We start from the raw sequence: 20,400 nt of genomic DNA, 5'->3' as shown, positions 1-20,400 counted from the left end.
GATTTGTAAGCTATTAGGCTGAACTTCCATATCGATTTGTAATATATTATGTAATATGTATATCGATGTGTAAAATATTATGTGTTGTCTATTATCGATTTTGTTCACAAAGAAAGAGTTTTGGGATGAATCCTTTTTCATGAATCGTGAGCCACAAAAATAGAATTGTTAATATTTTTTTGTATCACCATTCATGAAAATGGCTTCATAAAAAAAAACACGTGAATTTTGTTTAATAATGTATCATTTACATGTATAAATTATTATAATAGGTAAAATTCACATGTATAAATCGTTGTCTCATCTAGCCTACAAAACTATAATTTTGATACCGTAGGTAAATCGCCTTTGACTAGTGCTTATATAATTAGTGAAAATCGTTGTCTCATCTAGCCGTCACATACAAATCGCTATATATATACTGTAGTTAAATCGATTTGTACTTTACTAAGTCTAAATATTGTGTTAATTTGTGTACACATGCATAAAACCCTGCAAAATATAAAACCCTAGTATAGATATATATAAAACCCTACCCGACCCGACCCGACCCGTTGTCCAGGTGTAAAACCCTAGTCTATTTAACCTCTCTTTCTCTTTTCTGTGGCAGCGTAACTTCTTCTTCTTCTTTTTTCTCCTCCGCCTTCGTCTTCTTCTTCTTTGACATTTCTGTCAAACGCATATCTATCTTTTAGAGACTCCCATTTTTACAGAAGAGATCACCAAAACATCCATAGCATTCATCGTCGATTTCATTTCCTGCTGCAAAGCGATTCTATGTGCAATTATGAATACATCCTCTCCAAGAAAATGAACTCGTTAGTAATGGCAGCCCACTGCACCATTTTCCTCGGGCTGAGGCTGATAAAGACTCCAGCAGTGGTGCACTCTTAAGAATATGCTTCACAAACTTCAGTTCAAGCACTGAACCCTTGAAGGGGCCGGTGGGCTACATCATAAGTCGCTTTTACGTATTTGTCTTCGATATATTTTATGATAAATAGGTAAAAGAGATTTATGATGTAGCCCATCGGCTCTTCAAGGAGACAGTGTCTGAGCTGAAGTTTGTGAAGCATATTCTCAAGGTGCATCATTGCTCGAGTCTCTATCAGCCTCAGCCCGAGGGAAATGGTACTGTGGCATGCCATTACTAATGAGTTCATTTTCTTGGAGAGGATGTATCTACAACTGCAAATAGAATCGCTTTGCAGCAGGAAATAAACTCGATGATGAACGATATGGATGATTTGGTGATCACTTCTGTCAAAATGGGAGTCTCATAAAGATAGATATGTGTTTGACGAAAATGTCCTCTCATAAATAACTTTTCACATTCCCACACCTAGATTGCATTAGAAGCACAACACTATTTTGGACGTGGGTTTCATACTTGTGATGATATCTGTTTTCTTTCTTGATGATGATCATGTATTGTATCTAAGCCAAACCATTGGTCATGATGTATTGTATCTAAATTCTAATATTTGTTGTATATAAATGTGGTTTTAAATCATGTGGATTTGTAGTTACAAAATTGCGATGAGAACGATATGTGTTTGTAAAAGCAAATCGTGATAGCACATGGCCTTCATACGTCATTGTGTAAATCGCGATGGTATAACGATTTACACAATGACATCTATGTCAGCCACATCTAGATAAAAATCACGATGCATGAGTACAGAGCATGTTTGTGCAAATTGTTTCGGTTGTTTATCAAAATTTATGCAAAGTGATTCATTACTAGTAGATTGCTTTTACGTTTCATAATTCACCGTTTCAGACGTTTATTAACTCAACTGTGTAAATCGTGATAGGAACAACTCATAAAAGCAAATCAGTGACATTTTCACTATACACAATGCTAAACGATTGTTTGATTTTTATTTATGAACGCCGATCATTACAACAATTTGTTCTGTGATAACGGTTTAGTCCATTTGCCTTTGTTACGAAAATATTGTCATAGCATCATATAAATCGATATAAAAATTCCTGTTGATAGCTTATAAATCGATATACAGAATCAACATATAACTCGATATTTAGAATCATAACAATAACATATAAATCGATATTAAGAATCAAAACAATAACTTAAATTGATATCAAGAATCAACACAGAAATCAATATTAAGATTCAGAACAATATCTTAAATCGATTTGGAAATTCGTTTTGATATCTTAAAAATCGATATTTAGAATCAAAACAATATCTTGAATCGATATTAAGAATCAAAATATTTTCTTAAATCAATATGGCAAATCCTATTGATATCTTAAAAATCGTTGTAATGTTTAGTTGATTTGCCTTTGTTACATAAATATTGTCATAGTATAACGCAAATCGATGATCAAATATCATACAAATTGATATGAAAATTCCTGCTTATAGCTTATAAATCGATATACCGAATCATCTTCATAATCGAGGGTTTAGTTTATAGGTTTTAGGGTCAGGGTTTAGGGTTTAGTAATATATTAAGGGTTTATGGTTTAGTATTACGGTTTAGTAAGATATTAAGGGTTAGGGTTTAGTAAGATATTAAGGGTTGAGGATTTAGAGATAGGGTTTAGTAAGATATTAAGGGTTTAGGTTAAGGGTTTAGGGTCTAGGGTTATGGTTTAGTAAGATATTAAGGGTTTAGAGTTTAGGTTAAGGATTTAGGGTTTAAGGTTTAGGGTTTAGAAATATATTAAGGGTTTATAGTTTAACATTACGGTTTAGTAAGATATTAAGGGTTTACGGTTATGGTTTAGGTTTAGGGTTAGAGCTTAGTAAGATATTAAGGGTTTAGGGTTAGGGTTTAGTAAGATATTAAGGGTTTAGGTTAAGGGTTAAGGGTTAATGTTTAGGGTTTAGTAAGATATTAAGGGTTTAGGTTTAGGGTATAGGATTTAGGTTTAGGTTTTAGGGTTAGGGTTTAGGCATTAAGGGTTTTAGGGTTCCTGCTTTAAACGTACAAATCGATGTAGATATCACACCCTTCATAAGTACATATAGTTGTAACGTTTGGATTTCAACATTATACATCGTTGTACGATTTAACAAGCTTGATTACAAACCTTGGTAACTTTATAAATCATAAAGCTCTACTGCATTAAATATATAAATCGTTGATGCTTTAAATATGTAAATCATAAATCTCCATAACGATTTGCCTTTGTTATGAAAATATGTGTCATTCATTTGTAAAAGAAACGCCGTTTCACATCTCGCTCCTTGTCAAAAATCAATATGCCTTGTGAGACCTGGATTCCGGTTGTGATGTTTGCGATTTAAGCAATGACATCTATGTAAGTAACAATGATTTGCCTTTGTATAGAAAATATTGGAATAGTATAACGCAAATCGCGGTTGTAGTAACATACTATCGATTTGCGAGATATTGTTTTGTTTGTTAATATCAATTTGTAAGCTATTATACTGAATTTTCGTATTGATTTGTAATATATTATGCAATATGTATATCAATTTGTAACATACTATGTCTTTGCTAGTGTCGATTTGTATGATATTTGTATTTAACATACTATTTACATTGTTGCACGATTGCGGTGGCGATGTGCATATTCAAATCGTTGTTCATTTAACGATTAAAATTGAAATCGCTTCGCAGCGTCATAGATGTCATTAAATTGTTGTCTCTTGAATCGCTATTGTCAACACACATATAAGATAAGTCGTTTCTTTTATTGGCACGGTAAATAACAACTCGATGCATAGTATAGTGCAATGCAACTGACGATCATGACAGATAACATGAATAATGATGTGCATCTAGATTTAATTTTGCATGGTCGGCAAGAAGAAATCCTTTTGCCTCATAAGTGTGCATAGTTTTCATTCTCCTCCTCTTTCTTCCTTTGCTTTTTCTTCTCTTCGTCATTCTTCTTCTTCTTCTTCATCTTTAGTTCTTCCTCATCTTTCTTCGTTTGCTTTTCATCTTCAATATCTGAAGGATCAGACTCCACATAATAAATATCCAATAATTTGTTCCTCTTTTTTTCATTCTCAATGTTCTTTACATAACCCTCACATATATCGGATTGGCGGATGATTTCTCCAAGAGTCATCCCCTAAACGGAGAAGACTTTCTTGTCTTACACATTGTAGTCATTGCTAACCTGCACAACACATAAATTTAACTGCATCATTGTATGTTACAACCGCTTTCCCAAGTTTATATTATTACAAATTATCACATTCGTTAAACAATCACCAACATTATAAGCCGTCGTAATATTTGGCTTCATAAATAAATATCGTAGTACGATTTAGCAAAATTAAGTACAAATCGAGGTAACTTCATAATTACACATCGCTACTGCATCAAATGTATTAATCGTTGCTGATTCAAACGTATAAATCGTTATACAAATCACACCCTTCATAAGTACATATCGTTGTAACATTTTAGCTTCCTAAGTAAACATCGTAGTACTATTTAGAAAACTTAAGTACAAATCGCAGTAACTTCATAAATCATAAATACACATGACTATTGCTTCAATCATAAATACACATGCATCGAACACACAAAGTGCTCCTTCAAACGTACAAATCATTGTAGAAATCAAACCCTTCATAAGTACATATCGTTGTAAATCATAAATCGCTACTGCATTAAATGTATAAATCGTTGTTGCTTTAAATGTATACATCATGAATCATAAATCGTAAATCGCTACTGCTTGAAATGTATAAATCGTTGCTGCATCGAACAAATCGCTATTGTATTAAATGTATAACTATTTGTTAATTTCAAACTTACAAATCATTGTAGAAATTTAGCTTTCATAAGTACATATCGTTGCCTTTCACGAGTCTTGTTTCAGTATGAAAATAGGTGTTATTTAACATGTATAGTACAACCACTTATAAGATTTAGCATTCGGATTTACAAATCGATTTGTTTACATAACAAAAACTTACACAAAACTCACCTTCTAGGACACAAGTTTTGCTAATCCGATAGTGGAGGAGAAACACCTAGAAGGTAGATGCAACAAAAGACGACAAAGGGTGCTCCAGTGACAGCAGATGATGACAAAGTGTGCGTCGTCAAATGGAGCTCCTATTACAAGAGATGGTGCATCGTCAAAGGGTGATCCAGAACGTTCAGGGAGACATATTGCGAGGAGCTCCTGTTAAAGCAGAGGAGTTTACTCCTTAGGGCGAAAATGATGATGATTTTAACCCTTGGTGGGAGGACATTTTTCTCATTTACTCGAAACATCGTTTTACGGTACTAATGGCGAGAAAGGTTACTTAAGTCTTTGCAAACTCTGGCAGGAAGACATTTTTGTCCTTTACTCGAAATGTCGTTTCATGGAGCTAATGACGGGAAAGGGTACTTAAGTCTTTGCAAACGCATTGAACTTCGATGCTAAGTGATATAGATACACACAGGGAAAATGAGCCCCATGTGCTTACATACATGACGCTCATTCATGCTCGAGAACACGCACCTTCGTGTGTTTCTGGGGGAACATATAACCTGCTTAGTTTTGAGTTAGATATCTCCCTCCCTCCTTCCCTTTATACTTTTACTTGCCTCTTGTTTATACTTATATTCTTGATCATCATCTCCATGCCACGCTAAATCAGTTCCAAGTTTGCAAGTCATATTTGAGGTTTTGCTATAAAATGTAGTCTCAAAAATTGTCTTTTTTTTTATTGACCACGAGAAACTTTACGTGACGTTTTAAAAAAAGAAAATTAATATATATTGTTGACAAATATATTATATATCACCCGGAGGGCAGGGCTGATAAAATTACGATTGGCAGTCGACAAAACAGAAAACTGATTATAAAAAAGGCAAAGAAAGGCAGAGGAATCTCTCTGTTCTTAATTTTGTGGGTTGTACAGCCAGAGCTGACGTGCTTAAAACCACTAGAGCGACCGGAGACCGGCGCCCGGAGACCCAGGCCGGTTAGCGGAGCCCGCCCGTTGCTTTAAATCCACTGCCCCCGTCCACATGGGCTATATATTATCATTCCAACAAGGGCCTCCGACTCCACCTTGCTCTTGGTTCAGGTCCACCGGCATCAGCACCAGCACCAGCACCAGCAGCCTTGGCTCCGTGACTTCCGGCCCTCGTGCTGCCAAAACGTTTGGCTTGAGATCGGCCATGGCGAATTCCGTCCGAAGGAACGCTTCGATCACCTCCGAACACTACCTCCGTCACGTCGAGTCCATGAAGGTGCTGCCATCCGGCGCCGGCAGTATCTCGCAGCTCAACGCGGTCATCCTCGGCGAAGCGCTCGCCTCCGAGGAGAACGATCTCGTCTTCCCCAGCCCCGACTTCACCAAGCAGGCGCTCGTCTCCTCCCCGGAACAGGTGACCCTTTCTTCTGCTCCAGACCCTTCTCCTCTCTTCCGTCTCGCTTTTTTTTTGGGATTTTGTTGTAAATTTTTTCTTCTTCCTTTCCCTTTCTGTTCGGAGATTAGTATGCGGAAATGTACACGAGGTCGATCGAGGATCCGGCGGGCTTCTGGTCAGAGATCGCGTCGGAGTTCTACTGGAAGGTGAAGTGGGGGAAGGAAGTGTCATCGGAGAATTTGGATGTACGGAAGGGAAGGGTGAGCATCGAGGTAAGTGAGAGCACCCCATGCCGCTACTTAAACTATACTCTGTTACCATCCGCCGGGTGAGATCTAATATCTATGCTTTGTTTTGCCTTTTTTTCTTCAAATCTTAGAAAGTTGCTCTAATTAGTAGTGTTAGCTGAAGTAGACCCTAGTAAACATTTTTCTTGCTGTTGTGTGAGGAAACAAACGGGAGTGGAAAGACTTGAAACTTTTTATATTTTATATGCTTGCTTTTTCGGTATAACTTTTCCCAGATCTGAGGAGTGTAGCGGAGCGTTGTGCTAGTTTTGTAATTTTTGTTCGTGAATGGATGATTTTAGTTTGATCTCGTTTGGGAAGGAAGGCTTTGCGTTCATCATTCAATTGAAGCACTTACATGAAGAGTGAATGAGTGTGCCGGATAGCTATCTTGAAATGAGAAGCTGCAACTATTCGGAAATCTTTAGCATAAGTTGAATAACAGATTTAGAAGTAAGCAAGAATGATTTCCAGAAGAGAAATTGTAACATTGCTTATCTCAGAGTAATAGGAAAAACGGTGTAGTAGAATCATGATTAGTTCTTTTTTCCTGTACTCAAACTGTTTCTTGATGATATCGTATATGGACAAATTTGCATGTTGGTGTCTCATGTCATGCCAATGAATTTATAGTTAGGTTCCCTCAACTCCTTACAGAAAGAAAAGGGCAAAAGATCGAGTCATATCTCAATGAAATGGAAGATTGATTGATTCCTTTACAGACCTCTGGATCGAAAGTGACTGTTTCCTTCACAAACTTCGGGATTGAACTATGCATCAGCTAGGACTGATCGGGCTTTTCGTTTTTCTTTTTATCAATAATATCGTGCGTGCACCTTATCTGCTGGTTTCTGATTTATGAGGGAAATTATTATTTGGAACTTGCACGGTCTGTTATGAAGTTGTTGCTCCACTTTTAGGCCTATGCCTAATGCTTTATTGTACGCTTGTAAAAGAATACATTTTAATCTAAAGATAACAAAAGTTTATTGGTGCCTGTCAACAGTGGTTCAAAGGAGGTAAAACAAACATATGCTACAATGCTCTGGATCGGCAGATTGAATCAGGAAAGGGTGGCAAGATAGCATTGTACTGGGAAGGCAATGAACCTGGTCAAGATGGGTGTATGACTTACAATGAACTACTGGAGAAGGTTTGCCAGGTATATCTAGTTCTACTCTGTTACTAATTAAGATTAATACAACATTCACATGATGCTTTTGTGTATTTTACTATATAACTGATTAACATTAATACAACATTCACTTGATGTTTTTGAGCACTTTACCAGCTCTTTGCTCCATCTGATATGTTGATCTTTTTGTGTCAACAGCTCTCAAACTTTTTGAAGGATATCGGTATTAAAAAGGGAGATGCAGTGATCATTTATTTACCTATGCTTATGGAATTGCCAGTAGCAATGTTTTCCTGTGCTCGAATTGGAGCTGTTCACTCGGTATGTGCCAGATGATACCTTTTTCACTCCTCTAGTTTGATATCCTTAATCAGTTTATCATCCTCACTTTTCATATGTTTCATCTTACTAGAATTTACTTGAGTCTTCTTTCAGTCACTGAGAGTCTTTAGGCTGGTTGATGGGTTGGTCCCGACTCCCAACCAAAGGAGCCAATGTGAATGGATCTGCCTGCTTACTAGGCCTACTAACTTACTGGATGAGGTCATAGGCTCGTGGTATATGTGAAACCACTTGGAGTGGAGCTGGTTTGGGCATTATGCAGGAGAACCTGGACCTGTTTTTACATTCGAGAAGTTAAACTTTGGATTGGAATTTCTCATGCCTTGTTGGATCTGGATCTTGATTGGTCACTAAACTGGAAAAAGTTGCATCTAGATTTGGCGGTTATAAGGTCTGTGATTCTTGGATCTGAATCCAGATCCCTTGAATCTGACCTTGCCAAACTACCTTCAGCACTATAAAAAGCTAAAGGGGCAGACCATAGACTTGCTTAGCATTTTGAATCTGCTAAATTTTCTTATAACCGTCTGTGCCCAAACTTCTAACAAGCACATGTACACACACACACAGAGATGATTAGGAACTTAAATTGGCAACTGTTGGTTTTCTGCAGGTTGTATTTGCTGGATTTTCTGCAGAGTCTCTTGCCCAGAGGATTATTGATTGCAAACCAAAGGTTGTGATAACTTGTAATGCTGTTCGGCGTGGCCCTAAAATCATACATCTTAAAGATATAGTAGAGTCTGCTCTTGTTGAATCAACCAAAAATGGGGTATCTGTAGGTAGGTTCACTTTATAACTGAGTACTTTACATTTTAATGATCTTGTCATCCGAAATGCTATTTTTTCAAGCTTTAGTGCAACCATAAAGTTTTAGTTCGTAAACTGTTTGTGTATCAACAATGCAATTGTCACAATTACTGTGTTGCATTATTCTGTTCTCCTTTTTTCTTAATTTATGTTCCCTACTTTCATCATTTTTTTAATTGTTGTTTCTGTGTTAACTTAAGAATCAAAACCAGTAGTATTAAGGTCACCTGAGGATTTCATGGATGGCCAAATTACCACTTAACTAGTATTCTCTTGATCTTCTGTTTGGAGAAGTGCTAATAGTTTGCGTCGTACAGTGATTACTGGTTCTTTTTTCTGTTCTATACTTTGAAATAATTTTCCTTTTCAAAATCTATTCATCATTTTTGTTTTCTTCCATTCTATATGCTAAAATGCATTTAGCTAATTTCATCTTCATGACTAGATGTTTGCTTGACTTATGAGAATCAATCTGCAATGAAGAGAGAAGCAACAAAATGGCAAGAGGGAAGAGATATCTGGTGGCAGGTCAGTCAAGTTCAGAACATGCTCTTTCCCCCCCCCCCCCATTTTTTATGTTAGTGTGCATCTGGAGTTAAGGTTGACTGGTTAAGAGTGAACCCTTGATGGAGAAAACTGTGAATTCACATAAAGTGCTTAAGAATGAAATCTGAATTCATGTAAAGTGCCTTGGAGAAGTAAAAAGTTGTGAGCCTCCATACGCTTCAAGATTTATAACTGGCATTTTAATATATGGTTAAATTGCAAAAGTAGCAGTAGGGCGCACCTCAAACAAATGCACTTCACAAGCTATAGAATGATGTTTCCCATGCCCTGTAGCTGTAGCAGTAGGGCGCACTTAAAACAAATGCAAAGTCGCAAGCTATATGGTCCATTAACCACAATTGAGTGCCATATAAAATGCATTATTTGTCATTCGTTTCTCTTCATTTATTCATCCTTACAGATGACATGAACTTTTGTTTTTTGTAACTAGTGTCACATTCCCACTCTCTTGGTTTAAACTGTTATTTATCCACCAAAATCTGGAAGCTAGCTTTTCTATCTTTTCTGGCAGTGGAAGGTATTTATAGGAAGGCTGGTAGAGGCCTTTGGGCTTGCAAAATTGCTATGTGAAATCGCTTGCCTCTTTTTTTTCCCACTCTTGATTCTTTTGTGACTGAATTTCATCTAACAGTTGATATGAATTTTGCTATACCATGACATAATATTTTGTTTGGAAAACTTCCTACAATGCCTATCTTTCAGGATGTCATCCCAAAGTACTCAAGTGAGTGTGCAGTGGAGTGGGTTGATGCAGAGGATCCACTTTTTCTACTATATACAAGTGGAAGCACTGGAAAGCCAAAGGTGAACCCTCTTCTGGATCTTAGTTTCACCTCTGTAGCTAAACATTTTTGATACCCCAGTTATGTATTAATTAATTTGTCTCTAATGCAGGGTGTTTTGCACACAACTGGAGGGTATATGATATATACAGCAGCAACATTCAAATATGCATTTGATTACAAACCAACAGACATATACTGGTAAGCTAGCAATTCAAGCATATTGATAAATTTCCATGTATATCCATTATCTCAGCCTCCGCATGCTCGAAGTCCCATTAACATGGGGATGCTTTATGCTGCAGAAATATTCTGTAATATTCAGCTTAACTTTCTGAAAGCATTGAAAAGAAGTCATCATTCACGAACTGGGTATCCAAACCCAATTTGTGTTTATCTAATTACAGATTTCAGCACATGTTCATTAATAGCATTAATGGCATATTGTAATTTACCTTTGTTGTATGATGGGTATTTTCGTACCCTAGTAATTGTAACAATGTGTATTTAATGGGAAGCCTAATACCACAACCTCTGATTGAGGATTTTGCAGCCCTTACGTGTTTTCCCTTCAACGTGCCCCTCTGATTGAGTTTTAATTCAGAACAGATTCTCACTGCATAGTTCTGGCTTCCTATCTCTGGTAAAAAAAAAAAAAGATTGTGGGAGCAAAATTTTCTGATATCAAGTTTCAGTTCTGAATTTTATTACAATTCAATATAAAGCCATCTTCTTATTCCCTATTCTTTCTTATTTCTTTTGGTTTTGATAGAATATGGATTCCTTTCCTTACTCTCGGCCTGGTCTTTCCTCAAACTTTCTTAGTCAACTTGTGTCTAAGAAACTGACCAATTCCAATTCCCTAATCTGGAAGCGACAAATCATACCATTCATAAGAAGTCAGGATCTTTCTGGACATTTGGATGGTTTTGTTCATGTTCCTCTAGAGTTCATATCGCAAGAAAAGAATGGTGAGGGAGACCTTTTTATTACTTATGTTAGAAATCTAGAGTATGTGTCCTGGATGAAGCGAGATCAGGCGTTGGTCGCCTATATTACTTCTACATTGTCATAGGAAGTGCTTGTGGCAATTCCAGATGACTGCTCCGCAGTGCAATTATGGCACCGATTGGTTCAAACATATTCTCAAGTTTCTTAGGCCAGAGTTTTTTTTTTAAAGAAAGAGTTTCAAATGCTGAGGAAGTACTTGAACAAAATGAAAACCATTACAGATCAGTTGGTCATCGTGGGATGCGCAGTTAGCGACAAAGATATGGTTCAACAAACTTTGAGTGGACTGGGATCAGATTATCATATGATGGTTACTTCTTTATTGTGTCTGTCAGATTTACCTACATTTGAAGATCTGCGTGCCAAGCTTTTACAGTATGAGATGACCTTGAAGGGATTTTCTGAAGATACTCATGCCCAAGTTGGAGCACACGATGTCCTTTCCAGAGGAGTTGTCTATGGACGAGGACGTGGTAGGTTTGATTTTCGAGAAAAAAGGGGTCAAGAAAGAAATGGACAAGGAAGTCATGGCATCCTACCTACACCCAATATTCCACCCAATGGACAGAGGCAAAGATCAATACCAACATGTTTTTTATGCAATAAAAGGGGGCATATCAAAAGCTAATTGCTGGTTTAATCTTCAAAATAAAGGCAAACAACAAGGAACCAACAAAGTGCCAGACAAATTGAAAAATAGTGGCGAAGTCAAGGAGTTATTACTATCTGCTCTAGCTGAATTGAATTTGAAACAAAATGATCAGGGCACTTGGTATGTTGATTCTGGTGCAGCCACTCATGTCACTGGTGATGCTGGTAAGCTCCTAACTCTTAGTCCTTATGCTGGTAGAAATAGTATAGTCACTGGAGATGGGTCTCACCATCGTATTTCTCACATTGGAAACTCTGTCATTCCTATGTCTACCTCTTCTCTTGCTCTTTTAAATGCCATTTATGCTCCAAATATCAAGAAAAATATTGTTTCTGTCTCTAAGCTTATAGATGACATCAATGCATTAGTTGAGTTTACTCCTTTTTTTGTTCGTGTCAAGAACCTTCATACGAGGGAAACGTTCGCTAAAGGAAAACAACAAGGAAATATATACGTGTTCCAAGAGAATCCTTCCACCTTGAAGCTCACATCATCTTCTTCTTCAGTTCATCCTAAGAATGTTTTTAGTCTTTTTGAGTGTAATAAGCCGGATCTTTGGCATGGTCGTCTAGGTCATTGTAGTAGTGGTTTCATTCAAAAGCTTGCTTCAAGCAACCATATTCTCAAGTCAAGTTTAAGTTTCAATGTCAATGATAAAAAGTGTTCTAGTTGTCTTCAATGTAAGAGTCATGTTCTTCCATTTCATTCTATTAATAAAAGAGCTTCAAGACCATTTGAAATTATTTATTCTGATGTTTGGGGTCCAGCCCCAGTTTCTTCCATGTCTGGCATTAGATATTATCTTATTTTTGTTGATAGTTATTCTCGGTATACATGGATTTTCTTTATGAAATGCAAATCTAAAACATTCAAGCTATTTCAAAAATTTCATTCTTTTGTTCAAAATAAATTCTTTGATAATATCCTTTGTTTCCAATGTGATGGAGGGGGTGAATTCTCCTCAAATGACTTTATTAATTTTCTCCAGACAAATCGAATACGTAGACAAGTGTCTTGCCTTCATACACCTCAACAGAATGAAATTGTTGAACGAAAGCATCGCCATATTGTCGAGAGTGCAATGAGCATGATGCATGACAACAACCTTCCAGTTACCTTCTGGGCAGAGGCTTTTCATTTTGCGTTTTATATCGTCAACCGGTTGCCCATGAATATTCTGGAAAACAAATCACCCTACTTTTCTTTACATGTTCAACGACAACAACAACAACAACTACGCCTTTATCCCAAAACAATTGGGGTCGGCGATATGAACCAAAAAAGAAAATCATTCTGGGTCTTCCACATGAATCCTTCTCCTCCAATCTTTCTATCCAATGCCATGTCCTCGGTGAGGTTCAAAGCATTTATATTCTTTCCTATCATCTCCATCCATGTCTTCCTAGGCCTACCCCGACCTCTTTTAACTAATATATTTTCCCATTTCTCCATCCTTCTAACTGGAGCATCATTAGGCCTTCGTCGAATATGTCCAAACCACCGTAAACGATTCTCTCTCATCTTATTTTCAATGGGTGCAACGCCTACCTTCTTATGTATCTCCTCGTTCCGAATCTTATCTTTTATTGTATTTCCACACATCCATCTAAGCATACACATCTCAGTTACACTCATTTTTTGAATATGATGTCTCTTGGCAACCCAACATTCCATACCATATAGTAAAGCGGGGCTAATAGTCGTCCTATAAAACTTTCTTTTCAACCACAATGGCATTCTACGATCGCACAACACTCCAGTTGCACTTTTCCATTTCATCTACCCAACCTTTATCCTATGATTTACATCTCCATCAATTTCTCCATACTTTTGAATGATAGATCCCAAATATTTGAAACAGTCATCCACCGGTATTTCTTGCTCACCAAGCTTCACTACACTCCCATCACTACTTCGTTGATTACTAAACCGACATTCCATATATTCTGTCTTACTCTTACTCAACTTAAAACCTCTTGCTTCAAATGTCTGTCTCCATAATTCTAACTTAGCATTAACCCTAACTCTAGACTCATCGATCAAAACAATATCATCAGCAAACAACATACACCACGACACATTTTCTTGAATTGATCTCGTAAGCTTATCCATCACTATAGCAAATAGGAAAGGGCTTAAAGCAGATCCTTGATGTAACCCAACCATTATAGGAAAATTGGTTGTCACCCCTCCACAAGTGCAGACATTGGTTACTACTCCTTCGTACATATCTTTAATTATACTAATATACTTGAGAGAAACACCTTTATAGAAAAATTTCTTTATATGTTGTTCATCCAAATTATCATGATTTGCGAGTATTTGGGTGTGTATGCTATGTTCATGTTGACAGTTCAATGCGACACAAGTTTTAGGATAAGGCCTTGAAGGGTACAAATGCTATGATCCCGTGAGCAAGCGTATCAGAATATCCAGGAATGTTGTATTTGATGAATTGAATTTTGACTACAATGTTAACACTTTATCACCCCTGGTTGAACTCTGATCTCTTTTCTAGTGTTGGTGATGTTTGCCCTTCAGAATGTAATCAAAGAGTTGAGGGCCACATGTCCAATGTGGTACAAAGGACTCAGGAAAGTGTCATTTCGGATCCACTCTTGCCTCCCGAAAGGTATAAAGGCATTGTTTACTCTCGACGTGAGAAGGGAACTCTCCCCAATTCTGATCATGAGATGCATTCTTCTTTCGATTTTACTCTATCATCTGTCCCCAGAAGATCCACTAGACCCCGATATCCTATTGACCGAGGGGTAAGTTATGAGAATTTCATTATGGATTTCCAACTCTTCTTAACTTCTTTAGGTAAGGAAGATCAACCCACTATATTTTATCAAGCAACAAATTCTAAGCGTTGGATTGAAGCTATGAATAAAGAAATGGAGGCTCTTCATGAATGTGGCACTTGGGAGATTGTTCTCAGACCACATGATCGAAATGTGGTTGGGTCCAAATGGGTGTATAAAGTGTTGAAGAATATATGAGATGCACCGAACCCTAGGGAGAGAGAGAGAGAGAGAGAGAGAGAGAGAGAGAGAGAGAGAGAGAGAGAGAGAGAGAGACGATTGTTTAGAAAAGGAGAACTCGTTAATCTAATATTAGGGCTACTCTCTATGTTAAATAGAGAGATGCCAAAAAGGAGAAATTACATATAAGTCCCTCATTAACTTAAAGTTTCAAATAACCTCTAATCTAATAAAACTTAAACTTGAAACCTCTTACTCTCAACACTCCCTTTTAAGCTGGAGCATAGATATCAATCATGCTCAGCTTGTCACAACATTTTGAGAAATTTGGTCTAGCAAGAGGCTTTGTAAACATATTTGCAACTTGGTCCTCCGACTTTAGATATTTGGTAGAGATATAACCAACTTGAACCATATCTCTTACATAGTGACAATCAACCTCAATGTGCTTTGTTCTCTCATGAAAGACATGATTGTTCGCTATATATGTGGCAACCTTGTTGTCACACATCATGGTCATAGGAGAGGAAACCTTCACCTGAAGGTCATGAAGAACAGTACGGACCCACATCAATTCAGCAGCTATTTGGGCCATAGCCCTATATTCTGATTCTGCACTCGATGTAGAAACCACATTTTGCTTCTTACTTCTCCATGAAATCAGGTTGTCTCCCAGAAACACACAGAATCCTATGGTAGATTTTCTATCCACTATAGATCCTGCATAGTCAGTATCAGAATAGGCCACTATCTCCAGATTACCACCTTTCCTGAACAATAACCCTTTTCCAGGAGAAGATTTTAAATACCTGAGAATCATTATAGCTGCATTCCAGTGTACCTCAGTTGGTTTGTCCATAAATTGGCTAACTTTGGTAACAGTTACATACAGTAGCTTCCCTACTAGTGAGCGATAGCTTTTGCTATCAACCGGTTTTGACCCTTCTTTAAACAACTGAACTTTATGGTCCATGGGAATATTTGCTGGTTTAGCTCCCAACATTTCCGTTTCCTTTAATAAGTCAAGAACATACTTTCGTTGAGACAAAACCATCCCTTCACGGTTCCTGGCAACTTCTATACCCAGAAAGTATCTGAGTGAACCAAGGTCTTTTGTAACAAAGTGTTTTTGAAGATGAGCCTTAGTGGCTTCAATATTTTCTACATCGTCTCCTGTAAGAATGATGTCATCCACATATACCACCATAACAACTATGCCTGAGTTAGTTTTCTTGATAAATAGTGTATGATCTGCCGCTGACCTGTTGAAGCCAAAGCGTGACATCACTTCAAACAACTTTTGAAACCATGCACGAGGGCTTTGTTTCAAGTCATAAATTGCCTTTTTCAATCTACACACCTTCTGACACTCCCCCTCAACCTCGAAACCTGGAGGTTGTTGCATGAAAACAGTCTCAGATAGATCCCCATATAGAAACACATTCTTCACATCTAATTGACATAAGCTCCAACCATGATGAACAACTACTGAGAGAACAAGACGAATGGTGCCCATTCGTGCAACAGGAGAAAATGTTTCAAAGAAATCAATACCATATGTCTGAGTATATCCTTTTGCTACTAATCTGGCCTTGTACCTTTCAATAGATCCATCTGATTTGTACTTTATTGTATATACCCATTTGCATCCAACAATGTCAGCATCTACTGGGGGATCAACTAAATCCCATATATGTTGAGACACTAAAGCATCCATTTCTTCTTGCATAGCCAGCTTCCAGCGGTTATCTAGCTCTGCCGGGTGATAGTTCAGAGGAATCATTTCAGCAGATAGGGATGAAATAAAAATTTTCATCTGATTTCCAATTCTGACATCGGAGACAAAATGAGATATGGGATGTAAGGTACATTGTCGTGTCCCCTTGCGTAGAGCAATTGGCCTGTTATCATCATCATGAAGATCACTGTTGTCAGTAGTACTTACCTCAGGAGAAGAAGATGGTGGAGGCACGGGCAAAGGTGGAGCTCTACGTACATATACCAATGGAGGATTATTAAATCGTGAAGAGGATGAAGTTTGGTTAGGTACCAAGGGCACAAATTCCAAAGGAAAAGGAGATATAGGTAAGGGAAAAGGGTCAGCTGGACCAACCTGTAATGGGGAACCAGAACTAGAGAAATATGGAGTGGATTCCAAGAAAGATACATCCGCACTGACATACTCTCGGCGAGAAATAGGATCATAACATCGATAGTCCTTTTGATTTTTTGGATAACCTATACATATGCATTTTGTATCTTGAGCAGATAATTTATCACGGTCAGGACCAAGTTTGTGTACAAAACAAACACATCCAAATATTTTTGGTGAGAAAGAGAAGAGTGGAGTATTAGGTTTTAGGATATGTAATGGAATTTGATCACCTACAGAAGATGAAGGCATGCGGTTGATCAGATAACAAGCAATGATAATCGCATCACCCCAATATAACGCAGGAACATTGGACTGAATCATAATGGTCCTGGCAACATCAAACAGGTGCCGATGTTTTCGCTCAGCCACCCCATTTTGTTGCGATGAATAGACACAGGAAGTTTGGGGTTGAATGCCATGATCTTGGTAAAATTGTAACAGAAGTTTTGATTTAAACTCAAGAGCATTATCAGTGCGAACAATCTTGACAATAGATTCAAATTGAGTTTTTATTTCAAGAATTAAGGATTTGATAATACTTGGAACTTCAGATCGTTCATTTATTAAAAACACCCATGACAACTTAGAGAAGTCATCAACAATAACAAGATAATATCAACACTGGGTCCTAGTAGGAATCTTACTAGGACCCCATACATCTGCATGAAGAAGTTCAAAGACTTTATGACTAGACTGACTCTGACTTGAAGGAAACGAACTTCGATGCTGCTTGCCCAACTGACATGCTTCACACTGAAATGATATAGTGGAAGAAATTTGAGGAAAGACAGAATAAAGCTTTGACAATGAAGGATGACCAAGACGCCGATGCCACTGAACAGGACTGGATGAGTGTTCCACTGCCGCATGAACAATCCCCACTGGATGATGTAGGTAGTAGACTCCATTTTCTTCATAGCCTCCACCAATCTTCTTCCCCGTAAGCAAATCCTGAAAATGACAACCCATCGGATCAAATATCACTCTACAGTTTAATTCTTTTGTAAGACAACTAACAGAGAGTAAACTTTGAGGAAAGTTGGGAGCATGAAGAACATTTTTCAACTGTAAGGAGGAGGATATAGAAATGTTTCCCTAACCAACAACCGGTGAGGAACTCCCATCGGCTAATGAGACTCCTCGACGAACAGTAATATCCTTTAGATCTGAAAAAACAAGCGAATTTCCACACAAGTGTCTGGATGCACCAGAGTCAATAATCCACTTACTGTCATTTGGAGGAAGATGATTCCCTGTTGAGTAGGCAACACCGGCTGCAGAAGGGGCGGAGCTCAAGGGGTGAAGAGCTATCAGCTCATCATATTCAGCTCGACTGAGGGTGATACTGTCACTTGCAGAGATATTATCATGTACATTTGTTGCCTCTAGTGTAGTTACATTTGCTTTAGGAGCATATGGCTTTGATGAATAAGTGGTTGGCCGACCATGCTTATCCCAACAACGATCTTCTAGATGTCCAGATTTTCCACAGAATATACATTGAAGCTTTCCTCTGCCTCCCATACCTCGTCCACGACCTCGTCCTCTGATATTCTAAAGATTTCCACGCCCATAACCAGAGGAGACAACTAGAGCAGATGACTGAGTCACAGCCTAAGATTGTGGAAGAGAGATCGCAAGTCTACTCAGACGATTATATGCATCAACAAGAGTAGGTACATCTGATCCAGTCAACATTTGGACTTTTGCAACAGAGAATTCTGATGATAGACCTGTAAGAAACCGAACAATCATAGTCTGTTCTTGATGATCCTTTTGCTTCGAGCAACAAAGAGGCCTGTGAGCATTGAGTCTTTCAAACGCAACCTTGACGGAGGCATAATACTGGGCCAAGGTCTGATCTCCCTGCTGTAAATTATATATCTCCTGTTCAACTTGCAGGATACGACTCATATTAGTCTCTTGTGAGTACGTATCTCGAAGATTGTCTCACATCTGTTTGGCTATATTATAGTAAATTAAACCATCTCCAATATGGGGTTCGACACTATTCATGATCCATGACATAACTATGTCATTATCTTCATACCAAGTAACATATTTTCCCACTTTTTCAGTGGGTTCGTCTTCCAACAAAATGTGTTTTCTACGATGTCCAGATACTGACATCATAAAAGTTCTGGACCATCTGACATAGTTAGTTTCATTCAACCTTACAGAAGAGCCGTACGAGAAGGGATTGGCAAAAGCCTTATACTCCCCAATATGTTCAATTTTGGAATCACATTTCGAAGTTTCAGCCATACTGAAGATTTAATATTATTTCAGCTGCAAAAAAAAATTCACTCACTTGAACAACAAATTTTAGAATCACGAGTCAGCCAATATGACAACCAACAGCTGTACCCAACATAGAATGCCACGATAGTAATGAACAGCAACCCATAAACAAGGATATTTTCCAACACAGCAGGGAATCACGCCTGCTGCCCAACACAGAATCCCACGACAACAGAATTTTTTTCCCCACATAAACAGGGATATTTCCCAACACAGCAGGGAATCACACCTTCTGCCCAACACAGAATCCCACGACAACAGAAAAACTTTCACATAAACAGGGATATTTTCCAACACAGCAGGGAATCACGCCTGCTGCCCAACACATAATCCCACGACAGCAGAATAACTTTCACATAAACAGGATATTTTTCAACACAGTAGAGACTCACGCCTGCTGCTTCCACGACATGAACACAACTGATACTAACATGCTTCTTTCACAGCATAAAAAAAAATCACGACAGCTGAAATCATATTGACAGGTGCTGTAAATCACGACAGCTGCTGCTCCCAGACAAATAAAGCACGACAGCCAAAAAGAGGAATCTCATTTCTTAAGGGGACGCGATAAAAAAAATATCACGGCAGCAACACACCTCAAGCTCGATCACAAATAGCAGCATATGAAAAGAGATTTTCGCTGCTCCCAAACCCAAAAATCACGGCAGTTGTTTCAAGGAAGAATTGGTGGAACTCAAGGGCTCAAGGGTTACGACTGCCAGACCTGAAGACACACACCCACGATGTCCCATAGTCAGACACCAGATCTGTTATCAGATCTTACGAAAAAAAAGTATAATACACACCTGGTTCCAATATTTTCCTCGTTGGTGTAGATCGATTGCAGGCTTGATTTTCTTTGTTGGTTCATATCGTCGACCCCAATTTTTTGGGATGAAGGCGTAGTTGTTGTTGTTGTTGTTGTAGATCGATTGCAGATTGATCACGATCGATCACACTCCCGAGATCAGTGCTCTGATACCATGTTGAAGAATATATGTGATGCACCGAACCCTAGAGAGAGAGAGAGAGAGAGAGAGAG

At 38.0% G+C, this 20,400-nt stretch overlaps 1 protein-coding gene across 1 annotated transcript in view; it reads left to right on the top strand.

Annotated features, from left to right (window-relative positions):
- Window positions 1-5,844: 5,844 nt before the first annotated feature.
- ACS (acetyl-CoA synthetase) overlaps window positions 5,845-20,400 on the top strand; it is a 56,501-nt gene continuing 41,945 nt past the window's right edge. The window contains exons 1-8 of the mRNA XM_090003098.1: window positions 5,845-6,347; window positions 6,458-6,601; window positions 7,623-7,778; window positions 7,950-8,072; window positions 8,707-8,875; window positions 9,349-9,431; window positions 10,173-10,274; window positions 10,365-10,453. Coding sequence (XP_089859224.1) covers window positions 5,985-6,347; window positions 6,458-6,601; window positions 7,623-7,778; window positions 7,950-8,072; window positions 8,707-8,875; window positions 9,349-9,431; window positions 10,173-10,274; window positions 10,365-10,453 — 1,229 coding nt within the window. The 5' untranslated portion in view covers window positions 5,845-5,984. The remainder of the gene's footprint in view (window positions 6,348-6,457; window positions 6,602-7,622; window positions 7,779-7,949; window positions 8,073-8,706; window positions 8,876-9,348; window positions 9,432-10,172; window positions 10,275-10,364; window positions 10,454-20,400) is intronic.

Source organism: Nuphar pumila, chromosome 4, assembly GCF_984573655.1.
Source record: "Nuphar pumila chromosome 4, dmNupPumi1.hap1.1, whole genome shotgun sequence".
NCBI classification, from domain to species: domain Eukaryota; kingdom Viridiplantae; phylum Streptophyta; class Magnoliopsida; order Nymphaeales; family Nymphaeaceae; genus Nuphar; species Nuphar pumila.
The sequence above is the reverse complement of the archived record's forward strand: the minus strand, read 5'-3'. Positions and strand labels throughout refer to the sequence as shown.